We start from the raw sequence: 15,508 nt of genomic DNA, 5'->3' as shown, positions 1-15,508 counted from the left end.
GTAACTCTTAAGTGCTGCATCAAATTTCTTTATAGTACATAATAAAGTTTATAGAATAGAATAGAATAGAATAGAATAGAATTTTATTGGCCAAGTGTGATTGGACACACAAGGAATTTGTCTTGGGGCATATGCTCTCAGCGTACATAAAATAAAATATACATTTGTCAAGAATCATGTGGTACAACACTTAATGATTGTCACAGGGGTCAAATAAGCAATGAAGAAGCAATATTAATAAAAATCTTAGGATATAAGCAACAAGTTACAGTCATACAGTCAACATGGGAGGAAATGGGTGATAGGAATGATGAGAAAAACTAGTAGAATAGTAGTGCAGATTTAGTAGAAAGTCTGACAGTGTTGAGGGAATTATTAGTTTAGTAGAGTGATGGCGTTCGGGAAAAAAAACCTGTTATTTGCATGTAATGTGAGGATGCCTCTCTTCTTCTCTATGGAATGGAATTTTCCCCACCCCCAAAGACAAGGACTGAGCCCAGTGACTGAGTGTTGATTCTAGGCCAGTTATTGTCTCTTGACTTGGCCCACCTCTCTGAATGATGATTGCTATGAACATTTTCTTTTATGTACACTGAGAGCATCTGCACCAAGACAAATTCCTTGTGTGTCCAATCACACTTGGCCAATAAAGAATTCTATTCTGTTCTGTTCTGTTCTATTCCATTCCATTCCATTCCATTCCATTTATTTTTATTTTTTAATTGGATTTCTATGCCGCCCCTCTCCGAACACTCTCTCCTCTCCTCTCCTCTCCTCTCCTCTCCTCTATTATCCTATCCTATCTTATCCTATCCTATCCTAAATTGAGCTCCTGAAAGAAAGGTGGGAAGTAGATTTAATGCATGAATAAACAACTAACATTAAGGCAAGAACCAAAGTGGAACAGTACAATGTGACTATTTAATTTAATTTAATTTTGCCTTCGGTGCCACTTGTAGTAAATAATTTACTATAGTGCTTCTGTTGTTGAGGAAGATTTTCTCAGCTTTTTTCCCAAGTAAAAAAAAGAGAGAGAATTTCCTCTTGGCTTGAACAGTGATGATGCTCCTTTGGTTCCTTCTTTTCCTAACAGACCTCACTAACATATGAGTCAGTTGCGGTTAGGGTTGTTTCAAACAGTTCTTGATTTCCAAAGCTTTTGGAGAAGAGCCCCCCACTTGGAAAACTAGGGTAAACAGCATATCCCAAATCTAAATCTATCTCCCTGCTCCAAAACGAAAACTTAAACTACTTGGATCAAATCTGGTTTCAACTTCAACCACTTCAGATGCTAATAAGTGTGTGTGCAAAAGACATCCAGGATATCTGATTTGATCTGACAATTTTAACTGAATCATTGCTTTGATTCAGAAAGTTGATTAAGGGTTTGATTGGATCACATTAAAGTTAAATTTCCAAAATGAAATGCCACATACACTTGATTAACTGATAGAATTCATCAGCTTAACCCGAGAAGAAGGGGCTCCTTGTGGATGACCTTTAAAGAGGGTTTTGGTAATGAATGGAAGGCAAACCTATTAGAGCTACTTGATGCAGCAACTAAATGGAGCTCCCATATTCAGAAGGACCTTTGAGTAGGGGGATACATAAATAGGGAAAGTTATCAATAGGTCAGCTTTTTGGAGATGATCTGGCTGATTATTGTTAAAAGTTAAGCAATCTTTGGCCCAGTTGTCTATAAAGGGCAGGACAAGAAGGAATGGATGGAAACTTTTAAAAGAGTCCAACCTAGAACTAGAGAGGCATTTCCTGACAGTGAGAATTAATCAGTGTAAGAGCTTGCCTCCAGAAGTTGTAAATGCTCCAACCCTGGAAGTTTTCAATAAGATGTTGGATAACCATCTGTCTGAAGTAGTGTAGAGTCTCCTGTTGCACTAGAAGACCTCCAAGGTCCCTTCCAACTTTGTTATTCGGTAATTCTGCTCTTCTATGAAGGAATATCTGCAAAAAAAGTTGCCCTATCTATAAGAGCATGGATAAAGGTCCGCAATTAATACTTGTTTCTCTTTTTTAAAAATGATGCTATGTACCTGCATGGATAAATAAATAAATAACAGGATTTATGCAGGGGCGGGTTTCTCTTACCTTCCTACTGGTGCGCTACATGGGCATTGCGGCACATCATGTGCACACACCCCCTAGCGTGATTTTGCTTCTGCGCATGCGCAGAGTGGAAAAACCACTGGAAATTAGGAAAAAAGATAGCGGTGCTCACAGACCATGAAAGCCAGCACAGGAGTCATTGTGTCAAAATTGCGCACCGGACCACATCGGTAGAAATCCACTTCTGGATTTATGTAATGCCTTCTTCTTTTTATCTTAAGAAAGTCCTTATAGAATTGATTTTTTCCCCAGGCATTTAGACATGCATGTTACCATCTGGCCTGCTGTCAAGAGAATGTAGAACACCTATCAGTTACCTCCCATGATGGAACTTGACATTTTGTAATATGGGGAAAGCACAATGCCAGCGGTATCCTGATTTATTATTTATGTTTTGTTTTCATGGAACTTTCTCAATTAATGATCTATCGAGCCCATTAAATCTTATGCTTGAAGGAGTTGTAAAAGTAGAGAAAAACACATTTGGAATTTCTAGGCAGATAATCTTCCGGCTAAGGTCCAATTCATACAAATAGCAGGCACCGTTTTGAAACCGTTTCCCCATATTGGCTGGGGAATTTGGGGAATTAAAGTCCAGAGCTCTTAAAGTTGCCAAAATTGGACATTCTTATATTAAGCTCTGTCGATGAGCAGAGCTTTGAATACATTTCTGATTTAGAAGACCAAATACCTACCTCAAACTCCACCCTGCAATCTAGCTAGCATGGAATACTTTGAATAAGTAGCTACTTAGATACCACTTCTGAAAAGAGGAACGGCATTGCCAACAGAGTAATTAAAGGGGACGACTCTTTCATTTGGTAGTTTTTAGCACAGCTAATATAATTTCAATAAGAATCTAGTTCACCGCCCTGTAATGTGGAAGACTGACTGATGATTAAATACCAAAAATTGATAGCTAAATTGGGGGCTTTAACTCCCATTATTATGATTTTTTAAATCAGATTTAAAGCAGTCAGCCATTTAAGACAGAAAAAAAAATACAGAGGAATGTGGTTAATAATGTCCTTTGTAAATTGGGGTACGTAGCTACTCTCCGCTCCCCCTAAAAAACCTTCTTCACATGCCTTCATATACCCCATTTCAAAGCATATGTGAACATTCTTTTAAATCAGAGAATTCAGTCAATGGCTTACTGTTTGCTAATAGCATCACTATTGTTCTCCAATGATGGCGATAACCATTTTATCTCTCTCTCTCCCCCACTTTGTCTTTACCTCTTTTTTTGTTTTTGTTTTTTACAGGCATTTCAGATATCTTTGTCACATGTAAGTTTTTCCTTGCCTGTTTGATCAGACTACAATTTCTCTGTATCACTCAGACTTTTAACCAAGGGATTTTGTTTTGTTAGAACAGCAAGAACAGATTTTAGGCAGGGATCAAAAGGCAGGGCATCCCCATGAGAAATCAGGAAAAAACCCCTGCATGTAATCATTTTATTACATTATATGCCTCCTATTTCTCAGCGGCTCTGGATTGCTTTTCAAAACCTTATTAAGGGTAAAGGTAGCACATTTGGCTAAAACTAACTAACATGTGAGTTGTGGGGATACCTCCCTTGGCAAAGTGCTTCATTGCACAGAACTTTTAGGGTGTCCAATCCAGGAGTAAAATTCTCCTGGTTCATTTGTGCCTTTCGATTGCTGGAGAGCTGTTCGCGAAGGGAGCGCAAGGCTCCGCCCACTTGCCCGGACACTGCCACATGCACATTAGTGTAATACAGCTCGCCTGTATGGAATCCACATTGCATAACTGACATTGACACAATTGTAGGAGTCCAAGAAATACTTCACAAGAAGAGTCCTTCACTCCTCCTCTCGAAACAAATTACTTTACTCCTCCAGACTTCAAATACTACAGTTAGACAATCTACAACTACGTCGCCTCCGAACTGATTTAACTGTGGTTCATAACATCATACACCACAACGTCCTTCCTGTTAGTGACTACTTCACCTTCAACAACAACAACACAATAACAATACGTAATAGATACAAACTCAATGTAAATCGCTCCAAACTTGACTGCAGAAAATATGACTCCAGCAACAGAGTGACCTGACTCTGTGGTTTCTTCCTCTTACCCCAAGATTTTCAACCTTAAATTATCTACTGTTGACCTCTTTCCTTTTCTAAGAGGTCTGTAAGGGGCGGGAATAAGCGCACTATTATGCCTACTGTCACTGTCCTACTGTCCTATTATTTCTTTTTATCACTTCTTTATACTTTGTTATGTTAATACAAACTATAATTCTATACTTGTATGACCAATATATAAGAAATAAAAGAAATAAAAGAACCCAAATGGCGGCGTCCAGGCAAGTGGCCAAAGCCTCACGCTCCCTTGGTGACCGGCTCTCCAGCGACTGATAGGCACGAGTGAACTGATCCAATCAAAGCATTGAGAGGTCCAGACTGAAAAACCCCCTGCTTCCTTTAACTTGATAATCATAGCTAGACCCATATTGTATGTTACCATAGTGTAGATCAAAGAGAAATGATTGCTCATCTTTAACTTTTGGGATTCTGGTGTTTTATCCCTTCCAAGAGTGTTTTGAATCCCATTGGGGAATGAATTAAATTCGGAGCAAAGTAGAATGAAATGACACAACCCTGTGCATGCATTGTGTGCTTTCACACAATTCTGGCTTGAGTTGCTTTGCTTACCTGTGGCTTGTTGAGCAAATCACAATGTATTGGTCCTGCATTGCATAATAATGGCTAAGGCAAAGCCAGAACTAACTAAACCATGGCATGTGCGGGGATATTTTAATTTTTTTATTTTAATCCAGATCCTATGGATCATATTTTTTTTTTTAATTTCAGCCTGATGGAATATAGGCCTTAATCTTGAAGCATGAATCTGCCAGGTGTTAAACCAACTTATACAATAAATTCTAAATGAATTGGAAGGCACGAAGATGAGAAGAAGATTTGGAATTCATTGAGGTTGAACCATTAAAAGCACTTCATCGCTAAAAAGAGCAAGAGTGCTACACTTCACTGTTGAGAATTTCAGTGACATTCTGTTTTGCTTTGGAATAATAATAAAAAAAGATTTAAAGCACATTTCCTTTCATCCAATTGAATTTTTCTGCAGATCACTAGTATTTTCCAATTTGCTAAAGGAAGCCTCCTAAGGTTATGAGTGCTTGTATAGCTAAAACAGTACCTGCCTTTCCTGGGGTTTAATGGAAGTAAAAATGAAAGGAAGGTGGGCAGTGAGGGGAGAACTCAAAAACAGCCCTGTGAAGATGGTACGTTTTCTCATCGATCCTGAAAGGGAAAACTCAATGAATGAATGAATCAGAATATTGAGAAAAGGCACAGCCTAGCTGAGAACACTCCGTACTGTCATATTTTGCTGATCTGTTTCACAGATTAGCTACTGTATATCATTTCAGAAGAAAACATGACAGCTCCTGAAATGTGGATATGTACCTTTTGACAAACAAGTGTAAATTGTCATCAGATTAAGGTTACCATTTTTTTTTAAAAAAAAATAAGGGGTGGGAAAAGAGAGAGCGCTTCCTTTCTTCTTTCATGCAAATAGAGATTGGGATTTTCTGTGATGCAGACGGGGAAAAAAATATTTCCCCCGGGACAGATAACTGAAATTTAGAACTTTTGTAAAACATGGAGATGACTATCAATTCAAGAATTGGGATCTAAATGACCACCAGTGAAGGCTTGCAAAAGTTTTTATTACCACACTATGGGCCTGGCTTATTTTGTGGGTGTGGCTTACCAGCCATGTGACCAGGTGGGAGTGGCTTGATGATCATGTGACCGGGGTAGCTTAAAGGTCATGTGACTGGCTTAAAGGTGGCCAACTTGACATCACTCATGTCAAGGGTTGGGGTTAGGGTGCCCGGCCTCTCCTCGCCTCAAAGAGAGACAATTTCCTTATCTGTTTACTATTACGGAACATCCAAAATATACTCTTTAATTCTATGTATATATGCCATATGTGTACATACATATTACACACAAGCACACAAAAATATACATTATCTACTATATAAACTCTATGTGTATGTACATGCACACACATGTACACACAGCTCTTCTAAAATTATACATATTCCACCTTATTTACTGCGATAGGAAAAATAGACCCAGAGCCCAGAAGGGAAAAAAAAATACAAATTTCTTCTACCAGTACTGCATACCTGACCAATTTTTTTTTACCAGTTTTACATACTTGACCGTACCCATAGGAGCCCATCACTGTAATACCACCCAAGGCAAACTCATCTTGATCATGTCCTTCCAACTCTAACTCAGCATCCCTTTAGATTTTTTAAAAAATGATTGTCAGCATTTGGATGCCTATGTTAGGGTGTTACTCTGAAATGATGTTGAATTAAACTCCGCTGTGTTTTTTCACCAAAGGATAGCAGAGATTGCTAATTTAAGAACTATCTGTAGAACAAATTAATTGAGATAAATGTGACAGCCGAGGGGTAGGGATGTCCAAATAACAGCATCAACCTGGAAATAAAGAGACTCTTTTAAAAGCTTCATTAATACAACTTGGAGTAGTGAGCAGGGAGTGGGGGAGGACATGGGACATAAAAGGAATCAGTGTCTATCCAAAAGTACAGGATACTTCAACTGGATGTGGGAAGGAAATACCTTTATAAGACAATACTGGAGTATTACCACAATGGGGTAGGTATAGGAAGGAATGAACAGGATTTTTTTTCCTAAAAGTAAATCATATATATACATACACTGTCATTATGTACATAGGTTTTTCTCTGAACTGTGAAATAAACTTTTTTCTTCTTTTGTTCCTTTGGTTTCAGATGAGTACAGCCCAAGTCCCTCCCCTCTTATCACAGTGACACATAAGCCAGAGGAAGACACATTTGGGGTAAGATGCTTGTGACTTGACAGTGGGAAACAATTTTACCTTAATCACTGGTTTATACCTTGTGGATTTCTATTGGAATGCTGGTTAGAACCTTGTTTACCCAGAAATGTCATATGTAGCTGAATTACTGTGTTCCCATGAGATGGTAACTCGTATTCATTCATATCGTCCACAATCCTTTCTAAGCAACTAGTTTACTATGGTAAGTTGTCCTAGAATGGTGTTTCTGGATAGAACGAAGTCATTTGAATGATTGTAGAGTCAAACAAATATCATCTTATCAATCTCCTTTGGATGACTCCTCTTTAGCCTTGGTGGCGCAGTGGTTAGAGTGCAGTATTGCAAGCTGCTTCTTCTGACTGCTGGCTGTCGTTCACCAGTTCAAATCTTACAAGGCTCAAGGTTGATTTAGCCTTCCATCCTTCTGAGGGGGGTAAAATAATAATAATAATAATAATAATAATAATAATAATAAGTAGTAGTAGTAGTAGTAGTAGTAGTAGTAGTAGTAGTAGTTCCACTGGAACTTGTGCCGGAACTACCATTTACCAGTGGCAAAGAACTGGTGGGATCATAAGCCCGAATAAGTGGTCAAAAATGAGCAAGCAAAACTACTGTGGGACTTCCGCCTTCAGATTGACCGAATTCTGAAGCATAACACACCAGACATCCTGATTGTGGAGAAAAAGAAAGTATGGATCATCGACATCACAATCCCAGGGGACAACAAAATTGAGGAGAAGCAGCTAGAGAAATTAGTGAAATACGAAGATCTAAAAATCGAGCTGCAACGACTCTGGCATAACCCAGTGAAAGTGATCCCAGTGGTACTTGGCATGCTGGGCGCAGTGCCAAAGGATTTCAGCGGACATTTGAAAACCATCGGAATTGACAAAATCTCCATCTGTCAATTGCAAAAGGCCGCTTTACTGGGATCAGCAAACATAATTTGCCGCTACATCACGCAGTCCTAGGTGCTTGGGAAGTGCCTGACTGGTGATGAAATACAAAATCCAGAATAGTGATCTCGTTTGCTGTGTTGTATTGACATACTACTACTACTACTACTACTACTACTACTACTACTACTACTACTCATCATCATCATCATCATCATCATCATCATCATCATCATCATCATACTTTGTTAGATTTGTATGTCACCCCTTTCCGAGGACCCAGATTGTTGGGGGCAATAAGCTGTAAACTGCTTAGAGAGGGCTATAAAGCACTGTGAAGTGGTATATAAGTCTAAGTGCTATTGCTATTTAGAATTTATACCTAGGAAATTTTAGAAAGCTTTATTTTTGCCTCATTGTTGACTGGTAGGCAGCATATCTGATTGTGAATGTGGTTTGATGCAGAGGGACCATGCAATAGAATGCCTAGGAATTATATGTAAAGAAAAGTGGGTGGATAAACCAGTGTTTCTATGCTAAATCTGAATAAGGTTGCTGCATTCACATCATCATCTATTCCTGAACATGAAGGGCTGTCAAACTTGCAGGCTAGATGTGTCATGCATTAGCCACGTCCACACCTGGTTTAGCAAAGAGAGGAAAACTTGCAATACATCATGTGATGACACTATGATGATGTGAGTTTGACAGCCCTGATGTAGATCCTAAGACGGCTTAGATGATGGCTTGATTACTTTGGAAGAATATTGCCAGGTTCTTTCAACTCTCCGGCTTGCAAACTTCCAAAGCTTATTTTAGTGTACCACTAGTATATGAATAAGGAACGTGGTGGCTCAGTGGCTAAGACACTGAGTTGGTCAATCAGAAGGTCAACAGTTCAGTGGTTCGAATCCCTAGCGCTGCATAATGGAGTGAGCTCCCATTACTTGTCCCAGCGTCTGCCAACCTAGCAGTTCGAAAGCTCATAAAAAATGTAAATAGAAAAATAGGGACCACCTTTGCATTTCACACTTAGATTTATATACCGCTTCGCAGTACTTTGCAACTCTCTAAGCAGTTTACAGAGTGTCAGCCTATTGCCCCCAACAATCTGGGTCCTTTTTTCCCCCAACCTCGGAAGGATGGAAGATTATTCAACCTTGAGCCTGGTGAGATTCGAACTGCCAAACTGCTGGCAGACGGTGATCAGCAGAAGCAGCTTGCAGTACTGCACTCTAGCCACTGCACCACTGAGGCTTCCCACCTTTAGTGGGAAGGTAACAGCACTTTATGTGCCTTCAGTGTTTAGTCATGCCGGCCACATGGCCATGGAGACGTCTTCGGACAGCCTTAGAAACGGAGGTGAGCATCGCCCCCCAGAGCTGGAAACGACTAACATGCATGTGCAGGGAACCTTTACTCTAATCACTGAGCATTTGTATGCATTCAGCTTGTGGAACACAATGTGCTATCTCCCAGCAAGATTCCTCCATACTTGATTTATAATAAGCATGTCTTCCCATTCTCAGGGCCATTTGATAAACACAGCAAAAACTGATGTTCAAGAATTCCCTGGGGTTGCCACTACTTTGGGGAGAGGAGAGATGCTGTGGGAAAACATAGTTGAATGAGCAAACACAATCCCAGGGCAGAGAACGATGTCATATCTTGTTTTTGCTGTGCTGCTCATGTGCATTGCATGCAGGTTGTGTTCCTTAAGGACAACCTCCGCACACGTTCCCCTTCCCCCTGGCCTGTTTTGCCTCCCCAACTTTCCCGCTTGTAAAAAACAAAGCGTGAAAAAAAAATACTAGGCAGATCTGATAAAGCACAACATGTATAAAATATGAGGATTATTCCAGACTGGAGAAGGCAATAACCTGCAAGCAACAAAACATCTCTTTATTTTCATGCAATGTGTATTTCATTTCGAAAAGAAGCAGGGTTTGCAATCAAAGCAGAGAACAGGAAGATTTTTTTTTTCCCAATAAGGGAGGGTAGATCTTTTTAAGAGAAATCTTTCTGTGCACCCAAAAATGAAGGATGAATGGTCTGTCAATATATACTGCTCAAAAATATAAAGGGAACACCCAAATAACACATCCTAGATCTGAATGAATGAAATATTCTCATTGAATACTTTGTTCTGTACAAAGTTGAATATGCTGACAACAACATGAAATCGATTGTCAATCAGTGTTGCTTCCTAAGTGGACAGTTTTATTCCACAGAAGTTTGATTTACTTGGAGTTATATTCTGTTGTTTAAGTGTTCCCTTTATTTATTTATTTTTGAGCAGTATATTTTCCAGAAGTAACTCAGCTGCCTCCAGCAAAACTAATTTTTAATTATCTTCTCTTTTGTTCCTCTCTGGTCTTATTTGTGGATCCCCTTGCTATATTTTTACCCTTTCCAGAACTTTTTCAGTGATACCCAAGTTCTTCGGTTGTTGGCCTTGAATGTTGTCGGTGGGTTGTTTTTTCTTATTTCATGGCAGAAGTCCTGGGCCTCCCACTTTGATTGGAGCCACAGCACATTTTGTGTCTCTGCTGAGTGTGCCAACATGATGGACCTCTTGGTCAAAATGACTTGATCTCATTTACACATTGTTTCATTTGTAGTTGTTAGCACACTCATCCTTACAAAATCTGGAATCTGTCAAATGCCCTCAAGTGGTTAACGTCATGTCTCTCCTAACAATTCACAGATGAATCTTAACACAAAAACCTTCTTGTATCAAGAATTACTGTCCAACACAAACAGGATTGTGACATCAGAGGAAGGGCCGGTTGTGGTTGTTAAAAGCAAATGCGTTCAGTAAGGCTTGAACACTTTTATGATGGGAATCTCCTCCCTTAGATGAATCCAAATCCACTTCATAAAATCTGTTTTATAAAGGTGACTTTTTAAGATGCCAAGATGTTCAGGTGCTTTAAATATAACTGCCCTTCTGGATAAAGCTATCATAAAACGCCCTTCTTTAACTGGTACCAGTATTGCACTGATTATAATGCTGATTATATTTCCCTACTAGTACTTCCCATTTATGACTGTGGTGCTTTGGTGCCTTAAGATGTCTGCCGGTTGAATTGATCATTCTGTAAAATATCATAAGCCCTTTGGCATTTTGAGGGCTGTTGGTTTAAATATAGAATGTTTTGATTTAAAATGCCTTCAGCTTCTCCATTCTCTTTGGCTTGTTTTGATGCGGAAGGAAAGTTCACCAAGGTGTATAAATGGAAATGAGAATTGGGTTCCGAGAAATGATTGATGCCAGGTTTCAGATTAGCTCCACATCTTTGACCACTATTGGTTCCAACCAAATGTCCTCTCTTGAGCATTAAGAAAACTACTACATTGCCATATACGTTTATTTATTTTAGTTTCCCCATAATATTTATTGTATAAATATCATGTATATCTTTTTGTAAATAAATGCTTTTTTATCAGTGTAAGATAATTCTTTAGCTAGTTTGGGCTTTGTTTGCCTAGTTGTTTCTTGATCTTATAAGGATGATACTAAAACTTGGTCATAGTTGTAATCTTGAACATAATTACATCAGGATAATGCAATCGGACTGAATTCTGTGTGGACATAAACGAACATATATAACCTGAAAGAAGGTTACATATGAGAAGAGTCCATCTGGTGTGGTAATTAAGATATCAGGATAGAAATCTGAAGAGTGAGTTCTGGCCCTGTTTTAGACCCAACACCATCTAGGTGACCTTGAGCCAGTCAACCACTCTCAGCCCTGGGAAGAAGGCAATGGCAAACCATTTCCCAAAAACATTGCCCAGAAAATTTCAGAGACAAGTTGAGAAGGTCACAAGGTCACTAAAAACGTTTTAAAAATGTGTTGGACTTTATATTTGAGGTATGATATTGGTATAGGAGCATTGACACCTTCCATTTCTCTACACAAACATCTTTCATGCAAATAATGTTTTCAAAGAAATTCTCACTCACTCACTCATTTATTCATTCTTTATGGTTAACTATCTAACCATAGTGTCTCTCGGAAAATAACTACACACACGAGGGGGGGGTAGGGAAGGAGGGAGAGAAATATGATGGATGGATGGATGGATTTGTTTGCTTGTTTGTTTGTTAGTTCATTCATTCATTCATTCATTCATTCATTCATTCATTCATTCATTCATTCAATTTTTATGCCGCCCTTCTCCTTAGACTCAGGGCGGCTTACAACATGTTAGCAATAGCACTTTTTTTAACAGAGCTAGGCTATTGCCCCCACAATCCGGGTTCTCATTTTACCCACCTCAGAAGGATGGAAGACTGAGTCAACCTTGAGCCGGTGATGAGATTTGAACCGCTAACCTTCAGATCTACAAGTCAGCTTCAGTGGCCTACAGTACAGCACTCTACCTGCTGCGCCACCCCAGCTCATAGATAGATAGATAGATAGATAGGTAGGTAGGTAGGTAGGTAGGTAGGTAAAAATGGTCTGCCACTAGTTAACAACTTCACATGTTCCAACAAATAGTTTGAATCCCATACATGGGAATACATTCAGATCTTCTTTGAAAAAACAATATGATTGAGGTCATTCTAATCACAAACGGAATGGCCTTTTAAAGGACAATTGTCGGCCTTTGTAAAGAAGTGATAGTATCTGATCCTAACAGTTTAATATTTTTGGAGTAAATGTCAGCTATAGCATGCATTTATTTGCATATTACATCAGAATTGCTAAAGACCTCTTAACGCTGCAGAAAGTCAGCAGTTTCAGTTGGTAACTGTATAGCCTTTTAATTCAATATAATAATAATTCATATATGTGCTATTTCATTTTTATATCATACTATTATTATTCATATACAGTACTTGCAATATTAATATTACACATCTGTAGATCTTGGTGACAGTGTTTTTATAATTCATGTTAGCTTTTAAAATTTAACTTCAGTTAGGAATCTGTACTTTTGCCCAGATTATATAAATCTCCACTATATTCACTTTTCTCTTTAAAATGTAAAACTTAGCATCTTAATTTTAATACTTTAACACTGCAAGTCTCTTAGTGCGTAACTTAATAGGAAATAAATAACTAAACAAACACCAAAACAATGGTATTAAAAATTAATTTGTATGATTGATCTAAATTTTAATCCTTTTTTGTATACTTTTGATAATTATTATAGTGGGATGGTATAATTGTATTTTTGAATATTACATTTGGTCGATTATCAAAACAAAATGACTTAATCCAGTAGCAAAGGACACAATAATAATTAAGCTCAAATATCGGAAGGTATTCAACTCAATTAGTTGAATTCCAGAGTGATAATAAGTTTAATTTAAAAATTTCCAGGAATTGAACGGTGTGCCCAACCTATCTAAATTTAATTCTGAAGGATATGTTATTAATTTAATGGGGGGGGGAGTTGAATGGGTTTTTCTTATTCTGCTCTAACTTTATTCTTTTCCTTGCCCCTTGGATGCTTTATTTTTCTGTCATATATTGCTTAAGTTTATTTTTCTTTCTCTCTGAATCATACATGTATATATTTATTTATTTATTCGTTTTCATCGAGCATGTATTATGAAACAGATACAAGTATAAACATGATTAAGTATACACAAAATGGAAACGATTAAAAGGGAACATTAGGACAGGGACGGTAGGCACATTGGTGTGCTTACGAATGCCCCTTAGTAATGGGTTGAGGTCTACACTAGACTGTTTAAGTTTTAGTGGTTTGGGGAAGAAACCACAGAGTCAGATGTGTGTGTATGAGTATATGTGTATCTGACTCTCTGGTTTCTTCCCCAAACCCCTAAAACTTAAACTGTCTAGAGACAGTTATTATTATAAGAGAAACTTATAATAATTATGCTACTGTTACTTTTAAGACAGTTCGATTATTTTCATGATTTGGTTACTTGCAGAATTCTCATCAGTGACTGCAAAAATGATTAGATTACTTCTATTGAGACAAACGTGAACATTTGGAATACTGTGTTCAGTTCTGGAGACCTCACCTACAAAAAGATATTGACAAAATTGAACGGGTCCAAAGACGGGCTGCAAGAATGGTGGAAGGTCTTAAGCATAAAACGTATCAGGAAAGACTTAATGAACTCCATCTGTATAGTCTGGAGGACAGAAGGAAAAGGGGGGGGGGACATGATCTAAACATTTCAATATGTTAAAGGGTTAAATAAGGTTCAGGAGGGAAGTGTTTTTAATAGGAAAGTGAACACAAGAACAAGGGGACACAATCTGAAGTTAGTTGGGGGAAAGATCAGAAGCAACGTGAGAAAATATTATTTTACTGAAAGAGTAGTAAATCCTTGGAACAAACTTCCAGCAGACGTGGTTGGTAAATCCACAGTAACTGAATTTAAACATGCCTGGGATAAACATATATCCATTGTAAGATAAAATACAGGAAATAGTATAAGGGCAGACTAGATGGACCATGAGGTCTTTTTCTGCCGTCAGTCTTCTATGTTTCTATGTTTCTATGAATGCACATGATCTAACATCCAGAATATTCTTTACAGGTATCGATCGCAGTGGGTCTCGCAGCTTTTGCCTGTGTTCTCCTGGTGGTCCTATTCATTATGATCAACAAATATGGACGGCGATCAAAGTTTGGAATGAAAGGTACAAATAAATCCTTTCCCCCCCCCCTCCCTGTCCAATGAAGTCCATGCTGGTAGAGGTAGGTGTGAAGGTCAATTGTGGTTTTTCTGGATGTGTTTTCGCTCAGGGAATTGCAAATAACTTCATATTGGGAAGACAGATGTATGGGGGAAAGAGGTATACCTTAAAACTAGTGGAGCAAAATCAGGATGGTCCAGAGTACTGTATATTCTGTATTGGAAACAATAGAATTCAGAAAAAGCAGAAGAACTTCTGGGCCTTTATGACTGGGACTCATCAGTGCTAATTGTTGGTTTGTTATGTATGTCATCCTGGACTTCAATATATACGTAGATGTAGTAACTCATAATGGATTCACTGATAGAATGGAAGTGTCAGTAGCTCCAGTTTCAAATACTAAATGGAAATTTTAGGGAAGAATAATTCACTATTAACACCATAAGGAATGTGGTCATGGTTCAGAGTCAATGCTGAATTGGATGCTCTTTTAGATTAGGATTACATGACCATCACCAGAGGAAAACTTTTGATGGACACTTTTACTAGACAAAACTCAGATGCCCGATCAGCTGATATTCCAAGCAACTACAAACTACAGGGGTGGACAAAAAAATGGAAACACCCTGTAGCTCTTCTGTGGAATCCAGATTTGTGAAGTTCCCTTCGAACAGTTTTTGTGGAAACTGGGTTCTGTACATGTCTATTGAGCTCTGCAGTGATTTTAGGAGCTGTGGTCTTGCGATCCGCTCTAACAATTCGCTTTAGAGTCCGACGGTCTCTCTCACACAACTTCAACTTTCGACCAGACCTGTGCTTGGCTGAGGACGTTTTCCCTTCTCTTTCAAAAGCAGTCATTACTTTTGAGACATGACCTCTTGAAATGCCAAACATTTGGGCACTTTCTGTTACACTAGCGCCTGTCATTTGAGCACCAACAACTTGGCCTCTTTG

At 38.5% G+C, this 15,508-nt stretch overlaps 1 protein-coding gene across 5 annotated transcripts in view; it reads left to right on the top strand.

Annotated features, from left to right (window-relative positions):
* Positions 1–15,508, top strand: part of NTRK3 (neurotrophic receptor tyrosine kinase 3) — a 511,401-nt gene that overhangs the window by 223,075 nt on the left and 272,818 nt on the right. For 4 of the 5 annotated variants that reach the window (XM_070761941.1, XM_070761939.1, XM_070761942.1 and 1 more), the window contains exons 9-11: positions 3,390–3,413; positions 6,956–7,023; positions 14,455–14,557. In XM_070761941.1, the coding sequence (XP_070618042.1) occupies positions 3,390–3,413; positions 6,956–7,023; positions 14,455–14,557 (195 nt within the window). The remainder of the gene's footprint in view (positions 1–3,389; positions 3,414–6,955; positions 7,024–14,454; positions 14,558–15,508) is intronic. The other variant, XM_070761940.1, reaches the window with a different exon arrangement.

This window comes from Erythrolamprus reginae, chromosome 10, assembly GCF_031021105.1.
Source record: "Erythrolamprus reginae isolate rEryReg1 chromosome 10, rEryReg1.hap1, whole genome shotgun sequence".
In the NCBI taxonomy this organism is placed as follows: Eukaryota; Metazoa; Chordata; class Lepidosauria; order Squamata; family Dipsadidae; genus Erythrolamprus; species Erythrolamprus reginae.
This window is presented reverse-complemented; position numbering and strand designations above follow the sequence as displayed.